Consider the following 25,256-nt stretch of genomic DNA (forward strand, 5'->3'; position numbering starts at 1 on the left):
TTGCCCACGGACCACGGGATTGATACGTCACCGAGTCTCACCAATGCCCCGTGCAGCAAAATTCGGAAATTATAGGTTATGTGGAATGGACCCTGGACTACGGGATCGATACGTCACCGAGTCTCACCAATACCCCAGGCATCCAAAGGAATAATAGGAAAAAGGATTTTAGGTTATATCAGAATAGAGTGTATTTTTCTATTTGAGTCTGCTAGTTCTTCTTGGAGATCCGAGTTGGTTCTAGAGGTAGGGTGAACTGCCTGCCGAATGAGCCGTGCACCGACTCTTATACCCCGTTCCCCACTCTAAATTCTCTCAAACGCCGAATTTCTCAGTTTCGGACGCGTTCTGCGCATTCTTTTGTAACGGGCTTCCCTATTGGCTCGCTGCCTTAATTCGCGCCTTGCTATTGGCTGATCGCTATTTTGCCCGATGCGCCAAATTCCGCTTTGATTAATTTTCCGCTTTACACGACTTAAAAATAATGAAATTTCAATGCCAATTCTTATTGTTTAATTATTTAAGCGATTTGGCTTCATTGTTTTATTTAATATCATTTACTTTAATTTTATCCGTAAAATTGGAAAAAGTCACGTTCGGGTTCCTATAGCCCATGAACGCTTAGCTCTGCGCATGCGCTGTGATCAAGCATCTCGCTTTATTTGAAATAACACAAATTTTCTACAAGCTTTAATCTTTTCTCTATTTTTCTTTGATAGGGGCTATTTTTCCCGACATTTTGAGCCTAATTACGCTCATATTGATAAATAAAAAGTTTGAAAACAATTAGAATAAAGAAATTATGATTTAGTTTGATTTCTTATCAAGTGGCGCTGTTCGGAGCGTTGCCCGCCGGCTCGCTCGGGCCTTTGTGCCAGTCGCCAATATGGCCGCCGGTTGGGACGCACGCCCGTCATCGCGCCGCGATGTTTTTCGCACGCGTAGTATCTAATAGTTCGAGCGGGCTCGGGCCGCCACGCGAGTGTTACGTCTCAATATATATGCGACGGATTACCCCTTATCTTTGATTATGGTAATATGTAATGGAACTTGGTTCGGCAAGTTTTTAAGTGTTACTTTTCAAATAGTATTGAAGTTTGTATGACTGATATACAGTGAATACTTCCAAACTTTGATATTTCTGTGTTGCAGCGTGTGTGCCAATCATTCAAATCATTTACTCCAACCGTATCATGTAATCTAGAAAATTCATCACAAAAGTCTTCCGCTTTTCTAAATACTTCAATTTTCCTTTTTTTACTCCATTGTGAGTTTTCGAATTTCTAAATTCATTTCTGAATTGTCCTGAAATGGTTTTCCTCCAAAACAAATGCAGATACCTTAAACGTCTTTGAATTCTGTTGCTTTGTTGAATTAAGTTCGCTTAGTTTTTTTTGCTGCTTTGAGTTCTGGCATAAAAAATGTTAGAAGCTTTCGGGTACTTTTTTTCAGCAACTATCAAACAGAGATAGGCAAAAATGATATTTTCGCGATCATTTTCGGGGAATATTAATCATTACGAAAAAATGTAAAATATTAGTTATTTTAATTCATGTTACAACAGGAATGAAAAGTCAACTGACTGGTATTAGCAGTGATGGGAGGGGAAAAAAAAGAAAAACATATTTAGCAATGAACAATAAAAAAAAAATTGGAAAAGGTTTTTTCTCAAATAAAAAAAAAAAAAGAAATGGGAAAAAAATATTTCTCAATAACTTGAAGAATAAAAAAAAAAACAAAAAAATTCACAATAATTGAAGAAAAAAAATGAGAAAAATAATATTTCCCAATAACTCAATAAAAAAAATGAGAAAAACGATATTTTCCAATAAATGAATTAGAAAAATCGAAATTTATCATTTTTTTTGTGTAGTTATTTAAAATGATCTTTTATTCATTTTAATTTATCATTGAGAAATATCTTTTTACGGAAGTAGGGAGGGAAAGCAGAGGTGCGCTGCTCACTACGCTCGCGGTGCGATCCGCGGCGCGTGGCGCTGCTTGCGATCAGTCGAAAAACCATTGTTTGATTGTTCACCTCGCACGCTTGTGAGTGAAAATTCCACTCCGTTGAAAACTCTGTGACAAATTAAAGGTTTTGTGAAAAATTCTTTCAACGATAAATGAGGTAAGATATTTTTGTGTCTAAATGAATAATGAATCAAACCATTTTCGAAATAATTACCAAATAAAGTTTGTTAAACACCGCATTTTCCGAGCTCATCGTTCTACTATATTCTTTTGAGATTCAAGATTCAGCATTTTTTATTTGTTTTCATGTCAGAATAAATATCGCTACTGGACTTTATTTCTGGTTTTGTTTTCAAATCGTTTCGTCACAAATTGTTTGCAAGAGAATAATGAATGGGAATATATAATTTGCTTCATCTTTATCCGGTATTTTTTTGAAAAACTGATTTTTGGAGTAACCGATTCAGCATTGATTAACGCAATCAAAAATACTCCCAAGATAAATCGAAAATTTCTGAGTTTGAGCAGAAGAAGATGATAATCCGCATTTGTGATTATGAGATTCCGTTTCTCTAGTCTGAAATAGACAATTTTTCAAATATTAAGGTCATTGCAATAACAAAGCGTTCCGCGGTGCGATCCGTGGCGTTGCTTGCGGTCGGCCGAAAAACTATTGTTCGATTGTTCGTCTCGAACGCTTGGGAATTAAATTTTCAGTGAGTCTAACATGGCGAGATCTCGCGGCAAGACTGGCTTTTGATAATTGCAAATGCGAGTTAAGCTCAACGGATTCGAGACAAGACTGGCTCTTCGTTTGCTCAGAGAGCGTTATTGCGAATCTAGCGTGACGAGATACGAGACGAGACTGGCTATCGAAGTTTTTCAGTTTTTATAAGGTTTTAGTGAATTAGAATATTTTTATACAACTACTATTGTACAATGTAGAAGATAGTATATATATATATGTTTATTTCTCGTATACGCTTATTAAAATTAGTAGTGTTTTATCGCCGTAGTTTCATCGTATCGATTTTGATAAATTGTGAATAGTGATAACTATATATTTTAGGAAAAACAATGAAAAAAACCTAATTAAATTTGAGAATGGCTATCGCAGTCTCTGCGTTCGGCCTTTTATACCCGTTCAAACAAAGAAAATAATAATAATAATTCGGGCTTTTTAAAATTCATGCGCGACTTAATCTCGAACCCGGGATTCCCGCTCTAAAATCTTTTATTGGTGTGGGGATTTCCCTCCTTAAATCCCAATTGGTCGAGTCGAGCTGAGCTCACATTTTGCATGCGCGAGAATTCAAAAAAATTTGATAAAACAAATTTTTTATTGTTCTTTTTCATGTCCTTTTCTATTATTTTATTTCATTTAAAATTATTTAAATTATTTTAAATTAATTTTCTCAACGAAAACATTTCCATATCACTTTAATTAATTATCCACTCATGATTACGTTTCTCCAACGTGCTTACCGAATTAGATCATCGCGCATGCGCACTGTGCACACTCGATCTCATAAAGAAAAATGTTCTTACAAATTTGAATAATTTTGACCTGAAATCTTCACCCATTTGTTCAGAATAATTTTTTCTAATAATTCGCATCATTAATTTGATCAAGAAAAGGATTATTTAATTATAATTAAATGAAATGAAAAATTCCGTGAATATAGGGAATTTTGATAAATTGAATTTGGGTTGGCAGTACTGAGAGCGCCTCGCTTTCCGAGCGGCGCTCTGCCAAATGACAGTTTTTCAATATGGCCGCCAGTGTAAACACCCGTATGTGCCTTGTCGTGAAAGTGAGTGAAATAAAATGTGTTTCGTTTCAGTAGTTTACTTCAACAATTTCATGACTATTTAATTTCACAAGAAAAAACAGCAAAAAAATAGAAATCTCGTGGCAAGTCGTATGAACTTCTATTGAATATAAGAATCCATTTTAATTATTTGAACAATATCTTACTGTAAAATGTATATTACGAATCGTTATGTTCTGTTTATATCAAGATTTTTCGATTATCATCCAAAAGTCATACTTCAAAAAATGAACTTTAAAATAAACTTTATCTATGATGGTATAATTTTATCTATACATATATTATAGATAAAGTTAAACGAACTACTGACAGTTTCCTCATTAACTGCTATCGACCTTTTCTATCCACAGTTTAACGAAGCGATATACATGAAATTAAAAAAAAACCCAAGTACCGAATTTATGATTTCAAATTTTTTTAATCGATCTGTTAATGTGTTTTTCTTTTCAAATTATAAAGACGATGTCGCAGCATAGCGAATCAGATTCCAACGTGTCTTCGAGCCAGGACAATTCAAAAAATGCGGAATCGTTATCTAGTACACCTCAGGCTAATCGTCTTATGATAAATGATGTTCTAAACGTGCGACAAATGAGGCAAGAAATTTTGACGGAATGCAATCGTCAGGCTCACTTAGATGGCACTTACTTCACTCCCGACTTGAACCAATCCTCATTAGGTGGTTCCATCGTAGCAGTATGTCAACTTTGCAAAACAAAGTCGAATAAGCATCACACAATCAGTGGCCCTTTGAAAACTGCGTCGAATTACACTTCACATATAAAGGTAAGTACGTGCTACTCAATTTCTCATTTTTACCAATCATACTTTCCTGTAGAATTAATTTCGATGGGAGTGGAGTCTGGGCGTAAAGTATAAGAGCTGAAATTTTAGTGTAGATAGGCAACGCTAATTGCTTGTTCTGTTCACTGCTTTCTAAAAAAACTCTATTTGAAACTCTATTTTATTCTATAAAATACTTTTTATTTCCAATATCCACCATTATTAAATTTCTTAATTTAATCTTTCAAACATTGTTGTACGGTTGGATATCTATGAAAAAAATAATATTTTCTGTTATTAATTTTTCATTTTTACAGAGAATACATGAGCCGCAACTGAACGAGTTCAAGGAATATCTTGAAACTAAACAAAAAAAAATGAAAACTGATGAAAACGAAAGATCCGCCAGTAAAACGTACTGTACATTTTCACAAGCCATCTTCGAAAGAAATGTTATCAATCACATTTTGGAAAGTTTAGCCCCACTGAATACGGTTGAAATGCCAGCCTTCCGAAAAATATTCGACGGTATTTTATTCAGCATCAATATTTTAGACTTCAGAGATCTTCTCAGTGTGAAAATTACAAAATCTGATAGCTCATACATATCCTGTTGAATTTTGGTTCTGAAATTGAAAATTTTGCCACATCGTTTTTTAAGAAATATTTTAGAGAGATATAAAAAACAATGTCTAATGTAACGTTTAATTTTGAAAAAGGTACTATTTTGTTCATTTTTACGAGAAAGTCGTTCTCGAACAATTTCAGTTTTTCATATCGTTTGATAATTTTTCGGATTTTCTAATTTCAAACAATTTTCAAAAGAGTAGTTTCACGAGTAGTAAGACGAGGACTTTAGGAATTATAATAATTTCAATAATTACATGATTCATCTGAATAGAAGAAAAAATCGGACTGGTCATCCAATTTTGAGGAAAAAAATAATGGAAATTCACGAGGATTCCATATGTGCTTTAAAATTATCATTGAAATAAATTCTGATAAGCATACGTGCAAAATACTTAAAAGACAGAGGATGAGTGTGAAACTTTGTAATATATGCCTCTCATTGATTAGCATTGAAAATAGATGTTTTTAGTCCCATTAGATTTTTATTTTATTATTTAATTAGTATAGTAATGTTTCTTTCATTTTAGCAGATATGAATATAAAAAAAAACGGTGTATCTCTCAAACATTTGTCCGCTCGAACTGTCGGTCGATCAATTAAAAAAGTATTCGAAGAAAATACTTCAAAAATAATGGGGAAAGTGGCAACAGTCAAATACGTGTGTACAACAGCGGACGTTTGGTCATCGCGAACCCGTCGATTTCTGGGCATGACTGTTCATTGGGTATTTCATTTTAGCATTCAAGTATATAATCTTTCTATTTAATTGTATAATAAATAAGGCATGTTTTCTTATGAAAAAAGCAAAGCATCGTAGCAATGCCTTATTCACCTGAATTTTGAATTTATTAATATTCGTATATTGTTAAATAAGTAAAAAATCGATAATCTCAATACTTTGAACTTACAAAATAATTTTTCTTAATTTTTGAATTTTGAAATTAACAATAAATTTATGTGAAAGGAAGCAGTAATTATGATAAATGTAATATTATTCCTATTATTTATAGATTGACGAGATAACGTTTGAACGACAATCTTTCGCCATTGCTTGTCGGCGATTTGAGGGCAATCATTCGTATGATAGAGTCGCCCAATTTATCAGAGACATTCACATGTCGTATGGGATAAATAATAGCCAAATTGTTGCCACCATCACGGATAACGGGTCAAATTTTGTAAAGGCATTTCGCGAATTTGGAGTTGAATTTGGTGACTCTTTCTTTCATGGTAATTAAAAAAGTTTGAAGATATTTATAAATTAAAAAGGGGTTTTTCTCGCATTTCATTGTTGACATTCAGCATTGTGGTCATAAAACATGTATTCATTCTTTATTAGAGTACCTGAAAATGACAATTTATAGAACACGAATCCTTTTTGTTTTTTCGGATACTTCCACAAGCATGTAACAGCTTTCTATTCTAATTTAATCCCTCAACACATCCATAATAGCAACTTACATATCTACAAATAGTATTATTAATTTGAATTGAAAGATGGGATTGTGGACACTCTAAATGACGAGGAGTCTGAATTCGGCGGAGATCACGGAGAAATACAATCAATTGAGAAATTAAATCCTGATGACCTCGTGTTACCACAACATTTTCGATGTGCAAGCCACACACTCAGTTTGGTAGCAACGAAAGATGCTATTCCTGCAATTAAGGCTTCTCCAAGATTGAAGTTAGCTTACGACGAGATGATCGAGAAGTGTAACACTTTATGGCGATTATCAGCATCTCCGAAACAAAGTGAAAAATTGCAGAAGCATCTCGGACAATCACTGAGGCGTCCAATAGTGACGCGATGGAATTCACTATATGATGCAGTTCAACAAATTCTCAACTTGAAAGAGAAACTAATTCAGATCCCGAATGAAAGTGGTATTCGTAATTTGTTTCGGCCGACGGATTTCAGGTAAAGAAGGATCATATGTATAGATAAAATAGAAAGATTATGTGTAATCATCATAATTCTGAATTTAGTCTAGTCAGTTTTACGCGTTCTAAAGTTAAATTCTCATTTTTTAAACTTCGGAAGTACTTCGTAGATTGATCTAATCTACCTATAGCAATGAATTAATGTTCATTTTTTGTTCGGAAACTATTCTTCTGAGAATACTTGGCACGAAGACACTGTTGCATTTCTAAATAACGTCTTAAAAATATGTACAAAAATGTGAACTTTCAATAATAATGTCTACTATGTAGTTTAACGTTTGAAAGATAACGACCTTTCCCATATTTCAATACGGAGAGCTTGTGCTTTATGTACCTCTGTAACAGAACGGTCAAAATTCTTATTTTTTTCTGTACATTTTATTTGATATATTTCTATAATTATGGTGAAAAAGGAAAAAAAATCAGTAAGAAAGTTTCGGAGTTGACCTGTGATATATTCATGCTTTCGAAAATTTTTGTAAATTGTTTACGTACTTCGTCCAACTTTTTTTTCAGCTAAATTTTTTTCATATGAAAGTATTTCTTGTTTGGGAAGTTGTTTCAAATTCTAATTATTGTTAATTGAAAAATCAATAATAAGTTGAGTAAGTCAAATTTGATATGTAGTATCTCATTAGTGACTTGAATGTACTCTCGCATTTCCAAACGTTTTGCGGCGAAATGCTTTGACGGGACTCAATGGATTTAATTACTCCATTTTTTTGCAGATTCATGGAGGAGTATATCCGATGCAATCAGCCAATAGCTTCGGCGCTCGACGTTCTTCAAGGGGAAAACATTTGTTCTTATGGATATTTACTCCCCACGCTCATTTCCGTGAGAAATAAATTAAAAAATTATTCCGGCCATTTAGAATGGTGTGAAATTTTAGTCCACACACTTCTCAAGGGCTTAGAGGATCGATTTCGGACATTTTTCGACGTGACAGGAGAAGGACGTGTCAGCGCAGTTGCAGCTGCTTCACACCCATCTTTCAAGTTAAGATGGCTTCATTGTTTAAGTCCGTCAGCACAAGATAATGTTTTTGCCGCTTTGAAGGATTCACTTGCAACGATAATAAACAATCAAGTCGATAATGAAGAGCAGTCGATGGATGTCGTGGACGATTATGATTTTTTCGATTTTACGGAAGAGACATCAAATACGATCGTATTTAATGATCGAACCTTCGGAATTAATGACGGCGAGGCAGCATTTCAGAGGTTCTTCAATGAAACTAGAACCGACATGCAACTGCTCAATCTGCATCCAATTGTGAAGCAGATTTTTTTCAAATTCAACACTCCTCTACCATCATCTGCTCCAGTTGAACGACTGTTCAGCTACGCGACCATGTTTAATCTGCCAAAATTTAACAGATTGACAGACGAAAATTTCGAACTACGTGTTCTTATGAAAGCAAACGCTAGTATATAGCAATAAATTAAACGCTACACATAAAAAAAAACACGAACAAATATGTATTTTCTTATGATGATACTTAATAAAGGTGTAATGATCAAACAATTATTATCATATCTATTTTTAACTGCGTTTAATTTACTCTTTTTCTCAATTCACACAATGCAAGTTTCTTTGGCAGAGAACAATGCCGGTATTCTTTAAAACCATCAGCACGAACAGATTATTTTATTCGATTGAAAAAATATTTTACTCACACTTTTTCGTTCATTTATCAAAAAATATTTTTCCTCGAATTTTTTTTTGCTTATTGAGAAACATGTTATCTCCATTTTTTTTTCTTGATCATTGGGAAAAAAAATTTTCTCTGATATTTTTTCTTGATTATTCAAAAATATTTTTCATCTCATTATTTTCATTTCTTCATTCAAAAATAATTTTCTTCGGATTTTTTTTATTCAAGTCAATATCTTGTACCGCCTAACTCATTTTACATTTTTTCATCAACCATTAGTTCGTTTTTTTTTTTTTACCACCGATGAATTAATTGAAAAATGTAAAATAATTATTTTAATTTTGCCGATCTCTGCTATCAAACTTTGGATAATTGGACCTCAGCGGCCACTTGCAAACTTTGGAAATATATTTCATTGGGGGTACGTTTTGGATGAAATAAAATCTCTAGATTCAGAATGCAAAAGCGTCATTTAAAGTGTGCATATCTGTTGGATTTTTCGTGTTTTGAATTTGATCTATCTTTCATTTGAGTTTTGAAGAAAAGTTATAAATAAAGTCTGTTCTATTAAGGAAATCTTTACGTCAGTTCTTTCTTGGTATGAAGACTTGGAAAAAATCGCCAATGGCCGAGGACAGACCGGTGACAAAATATTTCCAGTACAATTTTGACGAAAAATAGATCTTTTGACGCGGAAACCAACGTTATAAGCCGAAAATCATATTACAGCCCACGAGACGCATTTCTTCACTCTCTTGGGTTCCTATTACACAAAACATATTAGAAGATAAGGGGGAAAATCACTAACGTGGAAGAACACCCAGTGCCGAAATATTTCCAGTACAATTTTGACGAAAAATAGATCTTATTTCGTGGAAACCAACGTTATAAGCCGAAAATCATATTATGGCCCACAACACGCATTCTTTATTGCTCTTGGATTCCCAATAGACAAAACATATTAGAAAACAAGGAGAACAATCACCAAAGTCCAAGACCAAACCAGTGCCGAAATATTTTCAGTACAATTTTGAAGAAAAATTGATCTTTTATGTGGAAACTACCACCTAGGAAAAAAAAGGTTGGGACAAGTACATTAATGGTCCCTCGTTTGCTGATAATTCCATCCATAAAAAAAAACTTTAAAAAAATTTTCTTTTTAAATTGTCAAAAAAATTATGTTATAAAAAAAAATACAGAACAATTCGAAAAAGTTTTCACAAATCTTGAAAAAACATTATCTGTAAAAAAAACTAATCTGTATCTATTTTTTAAAGTGTCAAAAGAATCAAATAACAAGTAAAAAATAAAAAACCGAAAAATCGAGCTTGAAATCATTTTGGAAACCGATGCCTCATTCTTCTTATTTGATTCGAACAGCTAAATCAATTGAAAAAAATTCCATCTAATTTACGTGCAGCATTAAAATTTATTATATTAATTCGAGGCCAAGTATCTTCTAATGAATTGAAAAAAGTTACCATTTGAATTACGTGCAGCATTAAAATTTATGATATCAATCGGTGGACAAGTATTTTATTAGTAACTCCAAATTTTGACATTATTAAATTCTTCTAAGAAGCTTTTAAATCCAAAAAAATCACATGAAAGCTAGTCATTTCTTACTCTATGGTGGCAGAGACTTATAAGAAAATCGATTCTTTTCAGACTTTCAGGAGCTTCTGATATTATTCACAATATTCGACGTCGATTGGATCGATACAAATTATGTTTAAATATGAGTTAAAAGTACTTGTCCGGCCCATCACTATTCATTCAAATAAAAATCAATCATAAAAAAACGAAATTGTACGGCAGAATCCAGTTAAAAATTTATTGACATGCGATTTATTATTAGTTTAATGTTCTTAATAATAGTATAGGTTAGTTATACCGAATGAAATTCGGTCACTGGAAAAAGTGAGAAGTAAAAATTGCAGTCATTCCAATACCAACTGGGGAGTTATTTTTGGAAGCTTGAATATATTTAATGTGCAAAATGTTTTTTATTTATCGATGACCAATAACATCCCTTGTATAGTACAGGACAATTCGTTTCCATTCTTATTCAATTAGTGCAATTAAGGTAATATTACTTGAAGATAACTCTCTAAATTCGCTCTGCATGAATATTTGTGCTCGATCAGTTCTAGAGAAGCCCTGATTTTTATTTGAATAAACAATTTTAATGGTAAGTGATGGGCCGGACAAGTACTTTTAACTCATATTTAAACATAATTTGTATCGATCCAATCGACGTCGAATATTGTGAATAATATCAGAAGCTCCTGAAAGTCTGAAAAGAATCGATTTTCTTATAAGTCTTTGCCACCATAGAGTAAGAAATGACTAGCTTGTATGTGATTTTTTTGGATTTAAAAGCTTCTTAGAACAATTCCATAATGTTGAAATTTGGAGTTACTCATAAATTACTTGTCCTTCGATTGATATCATAAATTTTAGTGCTGCACGTAATTCAAGTGGAAACTTTTTTCAATTCATTAGAAAATACTTGGTCTCGAATTGATATAATAAATTTTAATGCTGCACGTAAATTAGATGGAATTTTTTTCAATTGATTTAGCTGTTCGAATCAAATAAGAAGAATGAGGCATCGGTTTCCAAAATGATTTCAAGCGCGAATTTTCGGTTTTTTATTTTTTACTTGATATTTGATTCTTTTGACACATTAAAAAATAGATACAGATTAGTTTTTTTTACAGATAATGTTTTTTCAAGATTTGTGAAAACTTTTTCGAATTGTTCTGTATTTTTTTTTATAACATAATTTTTTTGACAATTTAAAAAGAAAATTTTTTTAAAGTTTTTTTTTATGGATGGAATTATCAGCAAACGAGGGACCATCAATGTACTTGTCCCAACCTTTTTTTTCCTAGGGGAAGTTTATGGTTTGATATCACGTCTTTTTTCTCAAACGTTCCTTATTTATGTTCAGTTGACTATAGGATTTTAGTTTAAATTTCTATGAATTATTTATGATTTTCGTCTTATAACGTTGGTTTTCACGAAAAAAGACCTATTTTCCGTCAAAATTGTACTGGACATATTTCGTCACAGGTCGGTCCTCGGACTTTGGCGATTTTTTCCCTTGTACTCTAATATGTTTTGTCAATTAGGAACCCAAGAGCATGGCCGCAAGCGGGTTGGAGGCCGGGATATGAATTTCGGCTTATAGCGTAGGTTTCCACGAAAAAAAAACTATTTTTCGTAAAAATTGAACTGGAAATATTTCGTCACAGGTTTGTTCTTGGACTTTGGCGATTTTTTTCCTTGTACCCTAATATGTTTTGTCAATTAGGAACCAAAGAGCACGATGGAGAGCGGGTTGGAGGCCGAGATATAATTTTCGGCTTATAACGTTGGTTTCTACGAAAAAAGACCTATTTTTCATCCAAATTGTACTGAAAATATTTCGTCACAGGTCTCTCCTTGGACTTTGGCGATTTTTTTCCTTGTACTCTAATCTGTTTTGTCAATTAGGAACCAATGAGCACGGTGAAAAGCAGGTTGTAGGTCGTGATATGATTTTCGGCTCATAACGTTGGTTTCCACGAAAAAAGACCTAAATTTCGTCAAAATTGTACTGAAAATATTTCGATAGAGGTTTGTTCTTGGACTTTGGTGATTTTTCTCCTTGTCTTCTAATATGTTTTGTCCATTGGAAACTCAAGAGCATGTAGCAATGCATGTTGCGGGCTGAGATATGATTTCCGGCTTATAACGTTAGTGAAAAGAAAGGAAAAGAGAAAAGATATATCAAATTCAAGACACAACGAATACAACAGAATTGGCCATTTTTAAATGTCGTTTTTGCATTCTGAATCTAGACATTTTCGTGTCATCCAAAACATGCCCCCGATGAAATATATTTCCAAAGTTTGCAAGTGGCCACGGAGATCCAATTATCTACAGTTTGATAGTTGCAGAAAAAAGGCACCCGGAAACATTTATTATGTCAGAATTCAAAGAAATAAAAAAAAACTGAGCATACTTGATTCAACCGAGCAACGGAATTCAAAGACGTTTAAGGTACCTGCATTGGTTGTGGAGGAAAACAATTTCATTTCAGGATAATTTAGAAATAAATTAGGAAATTCAGAAATTTAGCATAGAATTTAGAAAAAGGAAAATTAAGATAATTAGTAAAGCTGAAAACTTTTGTGATGAATTTTTGAAATTACATGTTACGGTTGGAGTAAAAAATTTTAATAATTGGCACACATGCTGCGACACAAAAATATCAAAGTTTGAAGATGTTCGCTCCATACCGCAGTAATACAAACTTTAATACTATTTGAAAAGAAATACTTTAAAACTTGCTGAACAAAGTTCCATTACATATTACCATAATCAAAGATAGGGGGTGATACTTAGCACATATACTTATCCACAGAAATTTCCAAGTTCGCAGGTATCTGCTGCGATTCAATGTATCTGCGCAATGATTTTGGAAGACAGCAATTTCAAATCCATCCATAAATGAGCAACTGAAGACTTTTCTAATGAATTTTTCACTTGATATTTATGTTACGGTGCGAGTCAAAAAATAAAATGAATGGCACAGTATATAAATTTTATAGTTTGCAGATTTTTGCTGTATTTCAATGATCCAAATCTATAGTATTAGAGTGGAAAGTTGTTAGAAGTCATGATGTTACATTAAAATGACATAGCACACATAACATTCAGAAATTCTGTAGGTTTCCATGATGTTGGCAGGTATTATACTTAATCGCATCCAAAACTGAGCAACTGTAGACTTATCGTAATGAATGTTTTCACCAATAATTTCACATTTGCAGTTTGCAGAATAGGAATCATACTCAACATACACATCATTTCATAAGAATTGTTGTCAAAATTTCGGTTTGCCTATTGCATTCTGAAGATTCAACTTTTCATATTATCAGCAAAAAAAGCATTCAAAGCCTTTTTGGAACAAGTTTCAAACTTTATTACTCGATAGACCAGGTGGAAAAAGAATAACTACACTTATATCAAAACCAGAAACAGTTTTGAGAATCTGTTGTACAAAATGTGCGATTGATGATCATAATTGGAAACCTCTTGAATCACGTTACCACAATCAACATGAAGAAGTAGTAGAAAATCATAAGACACATATTAGGCAACCAATTAATAATATGTATCGATCTGCTGCAAACCGATGGAGTCAAAACAAGGATCGGAAAGAGTAGAGCCAAACTCAATAGGAAACAAAATATGGGAATATTCAAAAATAATGTTGACACAAGAAATAAATTAGAAAACATTTATTCGATTGGAGTTTCTCACATTATACACTAACAGTTCCGTGTGTTCTTGATTTATTAATTATCAACCATAATATTTCATATCGCAAAAAGAAAATTTGACGTTTTAGGTTGACGAACATTTTTCCTTACAACTTCCAGACCTATTTTTGATAAACTGATTTGCCTTATTTATATTATTCACTAACTATGCGAACGTTTGTTACATTTGTTCCGCACTTCATAACATCAAACCCCGGCCGGTTCGTTATTACCACACAGCTATCAAAGGGCACTCGTATATATAACCTACATTATTACACATGATATATAATCACGCAACTGATGATATATTTACATTGCACAATATTCCGCGCACTCTGGTTTAATTGAAAGATTATCTCAGTTGACACTTATTTCCAATCGAACGAAATAATGAAATCTTGAAAAGTTTCGTTGACATATGCATCGCGCATTTTTTAATATTTTTTATTTTCACACACAGACCACAGTCTACATTTACGCGGCCGCTTTTATACCAGTAGATATACAAGGCGGGTTCTGGATACTTTTTTGCTGAGTCATTGTCACGATGACGTCATCATTTCGAACGTTCTAGAACGATGACGTCATCATTTCGAACGTTCTAGAACGATGACGTCATCATTTCGAATGTTCTAGATCGATGACGTCATCATTTCGAACGTTCTAGAACGATGACGTCATCATTTCGAACGTTCTAGAACGATGACGTCATCACTTCGAATGTTCTGGAACGATGACGTCATCATTTCGAACGTTCTAGAACGATGACGTCATCATTTCGAATGTTCTGGAACGATGACGTCATCATTTCGAAAATTCTGGATACTTTTTTGCTGAGTCATTGTCACGATGACGTCATCATTTCGAATGTTCCAGAACGATTTCCTGTTTTACCGACAGAAAATTTCAGAAAAATGTTAGAACCGTAGATGGCGCAATTTGGATTCAACCGAAATGACCAATCAGATGACGTCATTTCGAATGTTCCAGAATGTTTTTGAGAGAAGGGGTAATGGTATAAAGAGGTTGCAAGTTCTAAGCGCAGTTAATAGAGTCATCATGATGAACGCTTCAACACCAGACGAGATAAAGCTTCTGTGTCGTCTTCCACCATACTTCTGTAGCTATGATGATGTTATATCAAAGCATTTCGGAAGTGATTCTCCTGACGGAATATATGATTTTATCCACGATATACTGGAGTTTCAACGAAATTTGGAAAAAGTGAAACAAGAAAAAGTACTTTGTGCACGATGTGATGACATACGTGGATCAATTGAGATTATATACAAACATGTTCGCAGCTTACGCCGTGAAATGGAGAATTTGAAAGAATTTGTAGAGATAATTGCTAATGAAGTAATAATGTAACAAGAATAAAAAAAAAAACACATGAAAACTCATTGTTTTTTATTTATCCTTAAACATTTTCGAACGTTTCTAATTAAATTTTATAATTTGATCATGTAAATGCGGATGTTTGGGACGGAAAATAATCAATTCCAAGAATTCCTTGATTTTTTTTCATAAAAAAATTTTACATTTTATTAGATTCGATAATACACAAATTATACCAGTTTCTTAACATTGCCACTTATTGGATTATATTCAATAATTCGATCATGTAGAATCAAGCAATATGCTGCGGTTTGAGCTGGAAAAGCACCTGCTGATTCAAATTCCAAACGTATATCCACTGGTCCTGATTTCAGAAACTCGTTTTGTTTCGAACAATCAATCACAATGAGTGGAGCGTATTTAATAAAATCAGCTTTGTTCAACATCGGTTCAGGCTCTTTACCATAATAGGAGGCCTGAAAGCTCGTATACATATCGTACAATAGAGCGAATTGATTATGAGCAATGTCAAGATTCAAATTTCCGTAAGGATAACATTGAGAATTTAGAAATAGTTTAACGTCTCGAAGGTTACAATGATCAAAATGACTCGCGTTTGCATTAGCAGTGCTTTTTCTCGCTGTTTGAAATCCTACTATGACATATCGAGGTTTTTCAAGCTGGGTCGATGTTTTAACGACCCACACGTTTTTTGACGTCATGGGTAGTAGTGGATACTCATACAATTCCCATGTTCGAAAACTCAGTGCTATTGGTGGATCCTTTGCAATGAAGTTGAGTAATGAAATTTTTCGTTGGTCTGAAATTTTTATGTACGGTACCACCCATTCGATTTTCAGCAATGAGATTTTGAATTGCTCAGCTGGAGGAGTCTGCACAACGGCATTGGTATCGTTATTTGATCTCGTGAGAATCAGTTCATGTTTAGCATTAATGATGATTTGATTATAATCCTCAGCAAATCCCAGTATCAATGACAATGGAATACATAGGTCAAAGTAACCATCATTATCGATTAATGTACTCTCATCGTTACTCAACCAGCCAGCATTTTCCATCACAGACATTTGTTCAGGACTCTGAGACACGTAATTCTTCATAAGTGTTGTGAGACCGACATTTTTGTTACGATCAATTTCAATAGCATTGAGTTCATAACGTATTTCTTCGAACATATGGCAGATGGCGTTGTTAACTAATTTTGTATTTTGAACAGCATTTCCATCAACTTTCGTTAGTCTACCATAAACGTGTAGAAAGCTTCTACTTGGTAGGAGACACAAGTCCTGATGTTGAACGGCGATTCGAATTTCATCGTTGTTATTAAAAGTTGCCGATGCGAATGGTTGATGTGAGTGAAGTTCATAGTGCGCAATAGATTCATCAAAGATAATAGGTTTCTGTATTTCTAGAATTTTCTCCATGGTACAAAGCAAACTACAATAACACCGCAGATATGAATTTTTACTTTTCTCTTCTTCCAACTGCTCGAATTGTCAGACCCAATTTTTTCAGAAACTGAATGTTTGGACGTGTTAGATTTTTGAGAGATCTTGGGATTGGTTCTCTCGAATGTGTAACCGTCTTGAGAGATGTTCGATGACTGATTGGTTCTCGACATCTTGATTCACTCTTATAGTTTCGTACAACTCTTGTATCAAAAACTATTCCCATTATGCTGATTTTACATGTAATCGTATTGTTATAATTTCTCCTCGAAAATTTACCAATTGACCGTCTTGATCCACAAGTTTAAGTTGTAGATGATCTATTGACTGTACGGCTATTGGAAGATAAATGACGTGTGACGGTACTTCAACGATCTTATATCCCGGTGGAACGACTGGGAAAAATTCATGGATCGTATGTACTCGTTGTGCATTGATATATGCACCCGTGCTAATGTTGCACTCGACTCGTAGCGAATTAATTTTGAGAATCGTTACCGGTAACTCTGATTTGTGTATTTTATTGGCTTCTAGTCTGCGCGGGGTGAAGCCTAGCAGATGTCCAATCGAATCATTGGGTATAAAATTGATTTGTTGATTGCACTTGATCTCGCTGCACAGAGTATTGTTGTTCGGTCTTAGACTAATGGAGATATTCTTATCTGAAAGTGTACTTTGTAAGTAACGCTCGATGTCCTCAATTTCATAGCTCCCAGTGGGTATTGTGATGACTTCCTGCCCTACATAAAATTTGTTATTCCCCACATCGATATTGGGAATTGAGTTAAATGTGAGCAGTTCTACGAGCCCGAGAGTGTAGTTCTTGAATGGTGATAGTTCAATAGGTGGGAAATAGTGAGCCTCTAGAATAGAGCTCGTTCCCGAGAGAGTCAATGTGAAAGAATCACTCATGATAGTTGACGTTTAACTGGTACTTCACGTATTGTGAGATACTTTTTATAGTTCATTATTAAGAAATTTAAGACACAGGTGATCACACACCACTGTATCATAATCTTGATAATTTTTATAATTGTATTTGACAATGCTACCAACACCGAGATATTTCATGAGATCTTGCGGTGGTTGAAGATTTCCAAAGCTATCAAAGTAAACGACGTTATGATTGATTTTTTTGTATGCAACCCAGTGTGTGCCAGGACCATACTTATCATCCAAATTGACAACGGCAGATTCGTACTTTCGTGATCCATTCCGTGGTAACGCGTTTCTCATATAAACTCCACGGAAATGTGGAATTTTCATAGCTTTGGCATATTTTGTGATATCTGTATCGGTGAGTGCTCGGTGTGGTAGCCTTATAGGTTTTTTGTTGGGTAGGGTTTCAGATGCAATCCCAGACCTTTTTTGTAGGGTTTCAGGTAGAGTCCTTTACCCAAAGCAATAGATTCCATAGTCTCATTGTGTCGTCTACTTTCTTCCAATTGACGTTTCGCAGCTCGCGCATCATTTATGGCTTTTGTTATACCCGCTGCACCCCCCGCAAGAGCCCCTGTTGCACTTAGCCCAGCAAACAGTGGTATGAGAAATGGTAGCAAACCCCCAATTTTCTCGGGTACTCGTAGGATCCGAGGTGATTGAAATTTGTTCTTTCCACCCGCTTTTTTCACAACATCACGAGCACTTTTTAATGCCGTTCTGATAGGATCAACCGTTCCAGGACGTATTGACATTTTAGCTGCATCAACGATCCGTTTGAACGCTATCTTTTTCTATTAGGTTTCACTTGCATCCTCTTTGCACCTGAACTGAATGTCCGCCCCTTCACACCCAGACCGAGTTTGGTTTTAGCCTTCATGATATTCGCAACGCCCAAAGCTGCAGCTTTTTCACCGAAATTTGCGTCTTTTGCAAAAACACGCTGCCAAGCTTTGTCGTGGAGTACTCTGTCCGCTGCGTGTCGAGCGTCGATGTTTTCTCGATTTTTCGAATACGCAATGTCGTGCTCTTTGCAAGCCGCGTCGAGCGCATTAATTCCCGGATCACCTCGTTCAAGTCTCTGTTTCAGTTTAGTACCAGGACCACAATATTGATAGCCAGGTAAATGTAGTTCAACCGGAAGTTTATTGATGAGATCGTTGATAAGTCCTTTTCCACGTTTCTTCCGACGCTCGATCATTACTGAGGAGATACCGTTTTTAGACATCCTATTTATACTTTTTTTTCTCATCACCTACTGCACCATATTTTCCAGGCTGAACGCTTCCTGAAAATGGCTCACTGCCTGTTATTGTTTTAGCTTCCCAGTCAGATTTCTTAGTTCCACGATAAAATTGATCTTTCAAGTATTCCTTCATGCTCTGAGTTATGGGATTTTTATCTCGATTATCCATTTTCGTGTGTATGTATCGAAAGTTCGATGACAACTGAGAAATGTCTTTATAAGCGACGTACTTATACCTATTTCTCTCAGTCATGATCATGATGAGGTTTAATAATCAACCAATCAAATTATCTATAAAAAATTTTGATGAGTTCGTGCAACATGATGCTAAGAATAAACGTCATGGGGAGCTGTTACCAAGTAGTATACGTGCAGTATTTTGTGGTCCATCGAATTGTGGCAAGACCAACGCGCTTCTCACCCTCATTACACATCCCAACGGTTTGAGATTTGAGAATGTGTATGTGTATTCAAAGTCTTTGAATCAGCCAAAGTACATATTTCTCAAACGCTTACTCGAATCTGTGCAAGGAGTGAAATATTTTCCCTTCACCGATCACGAGCTAGTAATCAAACCGGAAAAAGCTCAACCAAATTCCCTCATGATTTTCGATGATATCGCTTGTGAAAAACAGGACAATGTGAGAGCATTTTTCTGCATGGGACGACACAAAGACGTAGACTGCTTTTACCTCTGCCAAACGTATGCACGTATCCCAAAACATCTCGTTCGTGATAATATCAATTTACTGGTTATTTTTAAGCAAGATGAAATGAATTTGAAACATATATACGATGATCACGTAAATACCGACATGTCTTACAAACAATTTAAAAGTTTATGTTCAAAGTGCTGGAATGATAATAAATATGGGTTCGTGGTAATAGACAAGGATAGTGAATTGAACAAGGGTCGTTACAGGAGAGGATTCGATTGCTTTATATATTTATAATTTCAAACTTTATCGCACAGTTGAAATGCAACCTTAAAAGTGTGAATATGCACAGAGCCGAGCTGAATAAGGAAAAAAACATTTTACGCCGAATTGCCAGCGCGAGCGATGCGATTCGACGAAAACACAAAATGTTGAAATTGGGGAAAATGACGGCTGAGAAAGCCATGAGTGAAATTTTCAAACCCGTAATGAATCCTTTGGAGAAGTTGGTTGATCAGTCAGTAAAACAGGAATCAGCTATCAAGAAAGAACCGAATGAGGAGTCTTCCGTGAAAAAAGAAGATGAATCTATCGATAACGAAGATGATGAATTCGAACGTTCGTTTCAAACGGCTCACGGGGATATCTCGGAAGAGGATATTAGTTTTGAGGATGATGATGATAGTATTAAACGTGATGATTTGTCTCAAAATTACTTAAATATGTTTGACACGGTGGAAAAGAAAGAGCTGGATACATCGTATGGAGTACGAAAATTACAGGGAAATCGTTTAATGATCGGAAATTCACCAATTACGTTTGAGCGAAATATTATTCGTATCGGTGATAAGACTTTTGATCAAAGTGAGGGTTTATTGGAATTGCTGTTTAAAAAATCCCCCGATGAATCTCGAATAACGACAAACGATAGAGAAAATTATCGCAAAATTCTCAATTCGACAAACGCTTATAGAAAACATTATATTCATGATCACGCAATTCGCAATGATAATAGTAAAAAATTCAAAAATATAATTGCTCAAATGATTGATTCACCGATGAGAAAATCCTCACCAACGCGACACTCGGAACGATTGGGTAAAAGCTTACCGCGGTATAAAATTTTCAAAAGAAATAGTACCCTGGATTACGTTTATTGGGATGACCCTAATGAGCTAGTTGATAGACTGCGTCTTCTTTATGCTTCACAAGTTGCAGGCAATGCAAGTCACGTCAATGAAATAATTTCCATCATCGAGGAATTGCGTGAAGCTCAAATTATTTATTAGGTAGTACACACACTACTCGAGTTCAGTTAAATCATGAGTGTCGACGTGTTTGGACGACAATTGTCGAATAAGAGTGTTTCTCCGGGGAGCCGTGGTCCTCCTGGTAATGGATTTAAAATTACGCTCGATGGTCAATATGATATAGATAATAAGAGATTGTGTAATCTTGCTGAGCCTAAACTCGAGAATGATGCTGTTACTGTACGATTAATGCAAAATTTTGTTAAACAAGAAGTACGTCTCGTGTATACAATTACATCTTCCATGCGAAACCAGCTGGATGATCATGAAACCATGATTCGAGCTCTCGAAAACAATTTTAATGACAACTTAAACACCCAACGTATTAATCAGGATACACTAGCAGAATTGACGATGCGTAATTCTGAAATCATTGCACAATTGGAAGACAGACTGATAGCATTGGAAAAAATCCATAATATAAGCCAAAAACATCGAGTTGATGATAGCGAACTTTCAGACAAAAATAAACGAGAAACGAATAGTGAATCCGAGCATTTCGCAATTTTCAAGTAATTTTGGATCAACGCACTAGAATGAGTGAGAAGAAAAGAGTGGTGGTGGAAGAGCTTCACAGACCTGCCAGAAGAAACTATCCTCGTCGTCGTGTGGATATTCGAGGATTAGATGAAACTTGGCAGGCAGATCTCGTGGATATGACTGCGTATGCGCGATACAACAACGGTTACAAATATTTACTTACGATCATTGATATATTTTCAAAGTATGCTTGGGCGATGCCGATCAAGAGTAAGAATGGCAGAGATGTATCGAATGCTCTAGCAACTATACTTGCCGAGGGTCGCGTACCAAAAAAATTACATGTCGATCGTGGTAAAGAATTTTATAATAATGAATTCAAAGCCCTCCTACAACGTTATAATATTAAATTATACTCTACATTTAGCAATATGAAAGCATCAATATGCGAACGTTTCAATCGCACCGTGAAAAGTAAAATGTGGAAACAATTTAGTTTGCGAGGTACGTACAAATGGATAGACATTTTGGATGATCTGATTTCAAGTTACAATGACAGCAAACATCGAACAATAAAGATGAAACCTAAAGATGTAAACGTTCAAAATGAGAAAAAAATTCTACGCAATATTTATGGAGTTTATCGCGTGAGTGGTACGCAAAAAGTAAAGTTTAAAGTTGGTGATAGAGTCCGAATCAGCAAGTACAAGCATGTTTTCGAAAAAGGTTATACACCCAACTGGACAACCGAAATATTTACCATAAGTATGATACAAAATACCGATCCTGTTACATATAAACTTGTGGACTACCAGAATCAACCAATTGAAGGTGGTTTCTATCAAGAAGAGCTCACAAAAGTCAAATATCCGGATATTTACCTTGTGGAAAAAATAGTGCGAAAACGTGGAAATAAACTGCTCGTCAAATGGCTAGGTTTCGACAATTCACACAATACATGGATAAATGAATCAGATTTGTAAAGGTTTTTTGAATAAATACACACACATACAAAAATGAGTTTTTTTATTTTTTCTTATAACCATATGGTACAGTGTCCGTTGTGTGAGGTAACAGAATTCTTTTATCATCTTGCCAGCTCAAAGCTAATTTTTTCTGTTTTATCGTATAAACCTCATGTTTCTGACTCTGAATTAAATATTGATGTTTTATCGAATCGTGGTGATCAAATAAACATTTTTTATAATCTTCAAATGTTATTGTTTTCAATGTTGATCCTTTAATTCCTTTAGCCTTCTTTCTATCCCCATTCTCACTGAAAACCTTAAATGCGTATAATTTCGCTCGTAATCCAATAAATTCCTCGATTATTTTGCCATTCATTTCATCTTTCATCAAACCAAGAACTTTTTTATTCACTAGTGGAATTCCATAAACGTTATTGCTGGGGTAATCGGAAGTGTCAAATTTTTGCAAATCTCGTTTGATATAATCATAAATGTTAGGAACAGTGAAATGATATAGAAGACTATCTGTATCGGTATACATGAGCTTTGCTTGATTTCCGAATGTTTTCTTGATATAATTGTAGTGGAAATCGTAAATGTATGTTTTCGATAGATCGAGAACCGAAAATCCAACGTAAATGGGTTTATTGAAAAGTACTTTGGTGCGATCCATCTCAATTATAACCATATCATTGTCAAATACTGTACAACTATGGAAATTTGGTTTTGCAATGAGAGCTTTTGCTCCATACCTTCCCTCCCACTTTGTCACGATTCTTACATCTTTATGTTTTCTCACATTTTCCATTGTTTTTCCAAAAACTGCGTTGTTCATTAATTTATAAAAGTTTTTTTCAAATTCATTATTGGATTTTTTTCGCAATTCTGTATTTAAATCTATGTATTTTTTCAGCCATGGGGCTTGGTTAAATTTTAGAATTCTGTGAATTTTGGTTAGTTTCATTCCCAGGTTTAAATATTGTTTTAAATTTCGATAATGTAGTATATATCTATGTTTGGAATGAAGTGTCGTTATCAATTTTGATTGTTTACTATTGGGTGGTGTGTAATGTTCCGGACAAAGTGGGAGATCTTTATGTAGCTCGAAAAGTTCTTCAGGGTATTCCAAGTCTACTTCGAGTATGTAACCAATAGGCGAATCATCTGGAACGTTGAATATATCTATATGTGATATCCATTCGAAACCATCATAGGGTAAAAACAGACTCATAGCTCCACCGTACAGATTATTCACGTCAAAGTACATGAGATATGTTTCCTCTTTGCTTGGATCGAATTTTTCATTCATGTATCTATTGTTTGCTTGAGCATATCGGTTCGAGCACTGTGCTACTCCACCGCGAAGACCACTCTCGATAAACAAAATTTTCTCAACATCAGTGAGAAGCTCAAGCTCCACCCCGGTACACTTGAGCATCGCATCAAAAGCAAGCCCCGGAGCAGTGAAATAATGTAGAGGGTCCAATTTGTAAGTAGAAAAGCAGTTGCGTCGAAAATTTTCAAATATGTCAGACAAAAGCAGTACATCAGTTTTCAAATATAAATCCGAATATTCAGCTAATGAGGTGATTTTGAACGCATTCCAAACTTTCATTGCATGATCGTAGTCTTGGTCGGAGATTTCCTCGTTGTTGAGTTTTGAATAAAAATGCTCTTTTGATGGCAACTGCTTTTCATCGAGTTTTTCCCAAGAATCAATGTATTCATAAGGAAATACTCCCTTTCTTGAGAGCATTTTGAACTCCTCCACACTATTACAGTGTTTTCGGGTAATCGATTTATCATGGTCATTCAGGTAAGATGACAATTTGTCAAGACTGCTTGGCATGAACCTGAATGAATCGATGAAGCGTAAATTTACATTTGTGCCTGAGACGTATTTTGTGAAAGAAATATATCTATCTTTATTAATTGGAAGAAGTTTAACCGTACCATCGAATCGTGTAGCCAGAGATTTAATGAGAAAATGTGAGTCGTAGCCGGAGAAATTGTGAAAAACTATTGGAATGGTGTGGGACTTGGTATAGTTCAAATTACACCCTTGATGCGCAGCACCGCGATACTTACCAGTAAAATGACAATGATCACGGTGCTTCACATCAGTGTGAGTGAATGGCTGCTCACAGATATGACACATTTCAGCATTTTTATACGCTATTTTTTCGTTGGTTGTGAGCGGTTTCATAGGCAAGATATTATTCACACGAGAATCAACCATTTGCGCTATTAACAATAATTGATCGATGAACCACTTGATACAATCAGATCCACGTTTTATTGCAAAATTTGAGAGCGTCTCGTCAAAGGCACATTGTAAATAATACGCTACACTGTGTGGGACATGCTTTTGACACTGTATATCATTTCCAGTTGGTTCGAGAATACTCTCGAGATCGGCATACACAACGAATGGTACTGATTCTTTGTACCGATAATTTTTGAATTTCAATATTTTGTTTTCTTCGTCCGGTAACACCATTTTCGCCTTATTTAGACTCAAGCAATCGCGTTTATGATTTTCAAAAGAACTTTGCAGTTTGAAGTGATTCAAGCAGTTATCACAGAACCATGTGCGTTTATCATAGTTTGTTACCTGTGAACTCAGTAGACGTGACAAATTACGAATCCAAGCAAAGTGATAAATTGGTTGGAAATTGTTCTCATCATCCACTTCCATACCAATATTACTCGCCA

The 25,256-nt window shown here is 34.8% G+C and overlaps 2 protein-coding genes across 2 annotated transcripts; one reads left to right on the forward strand and one right to left on the reverse strand.

Moving 5' to 3' along the window:
* Positions 1-4,265: 4,265 nt before the first annotated feature.
* On the forward strand, positions 4,266-8,687 carry LOC122416241 (uncharacterized). The gene is made up of 6 exons (XM_043429002.1): positions 4,266-4,589; positions 4,904-5,114; positions 5,747-5,940; positions 6,227-6,446; positions 6,714-7,137; positions 7,889-8,687. Exons 1-6 carry the CDS (start codon positions 4,266-4,268, stop codon positions 8,595-8,597), a joined length of 2,082 nt encoding a protein of 693 aa, XP_043284937.1. The 3' UTR covers positions 8,598-8,687.
* Positions 8,688-15,703: 7,016 nt separating this feature from the next.
* Positions 15,704-16,918, reverse strand: LOC122416243 (uncharacterized). The gene has a single exon (XM_043429003.1). It carries the CDS (start codon positions 16,916-16,918, stop codon positions 15,704-15,706), a length of 1,215 nt encoding a protein of 404 aa, XP_043284938.1.
* Positions 16,919-25,256: the final 8,338 nt, after the last annotated feature.

The sequence above is a fragment of the Venturia canescens genome, chromosome 9 (assembly GCF_019457755.1).
Source record: "Venturia canescens isolate UGA chromosome 9, ASM1945775v1, whole genome shotgun sequence".
Classification (NCBI taxonomy): domain Eukaryota; kingdom Metazoa; phylum Arthropoda; class Insecta; order Hymenoptera; family Ichneumonidae; genus Venturia; species Venturia canescens.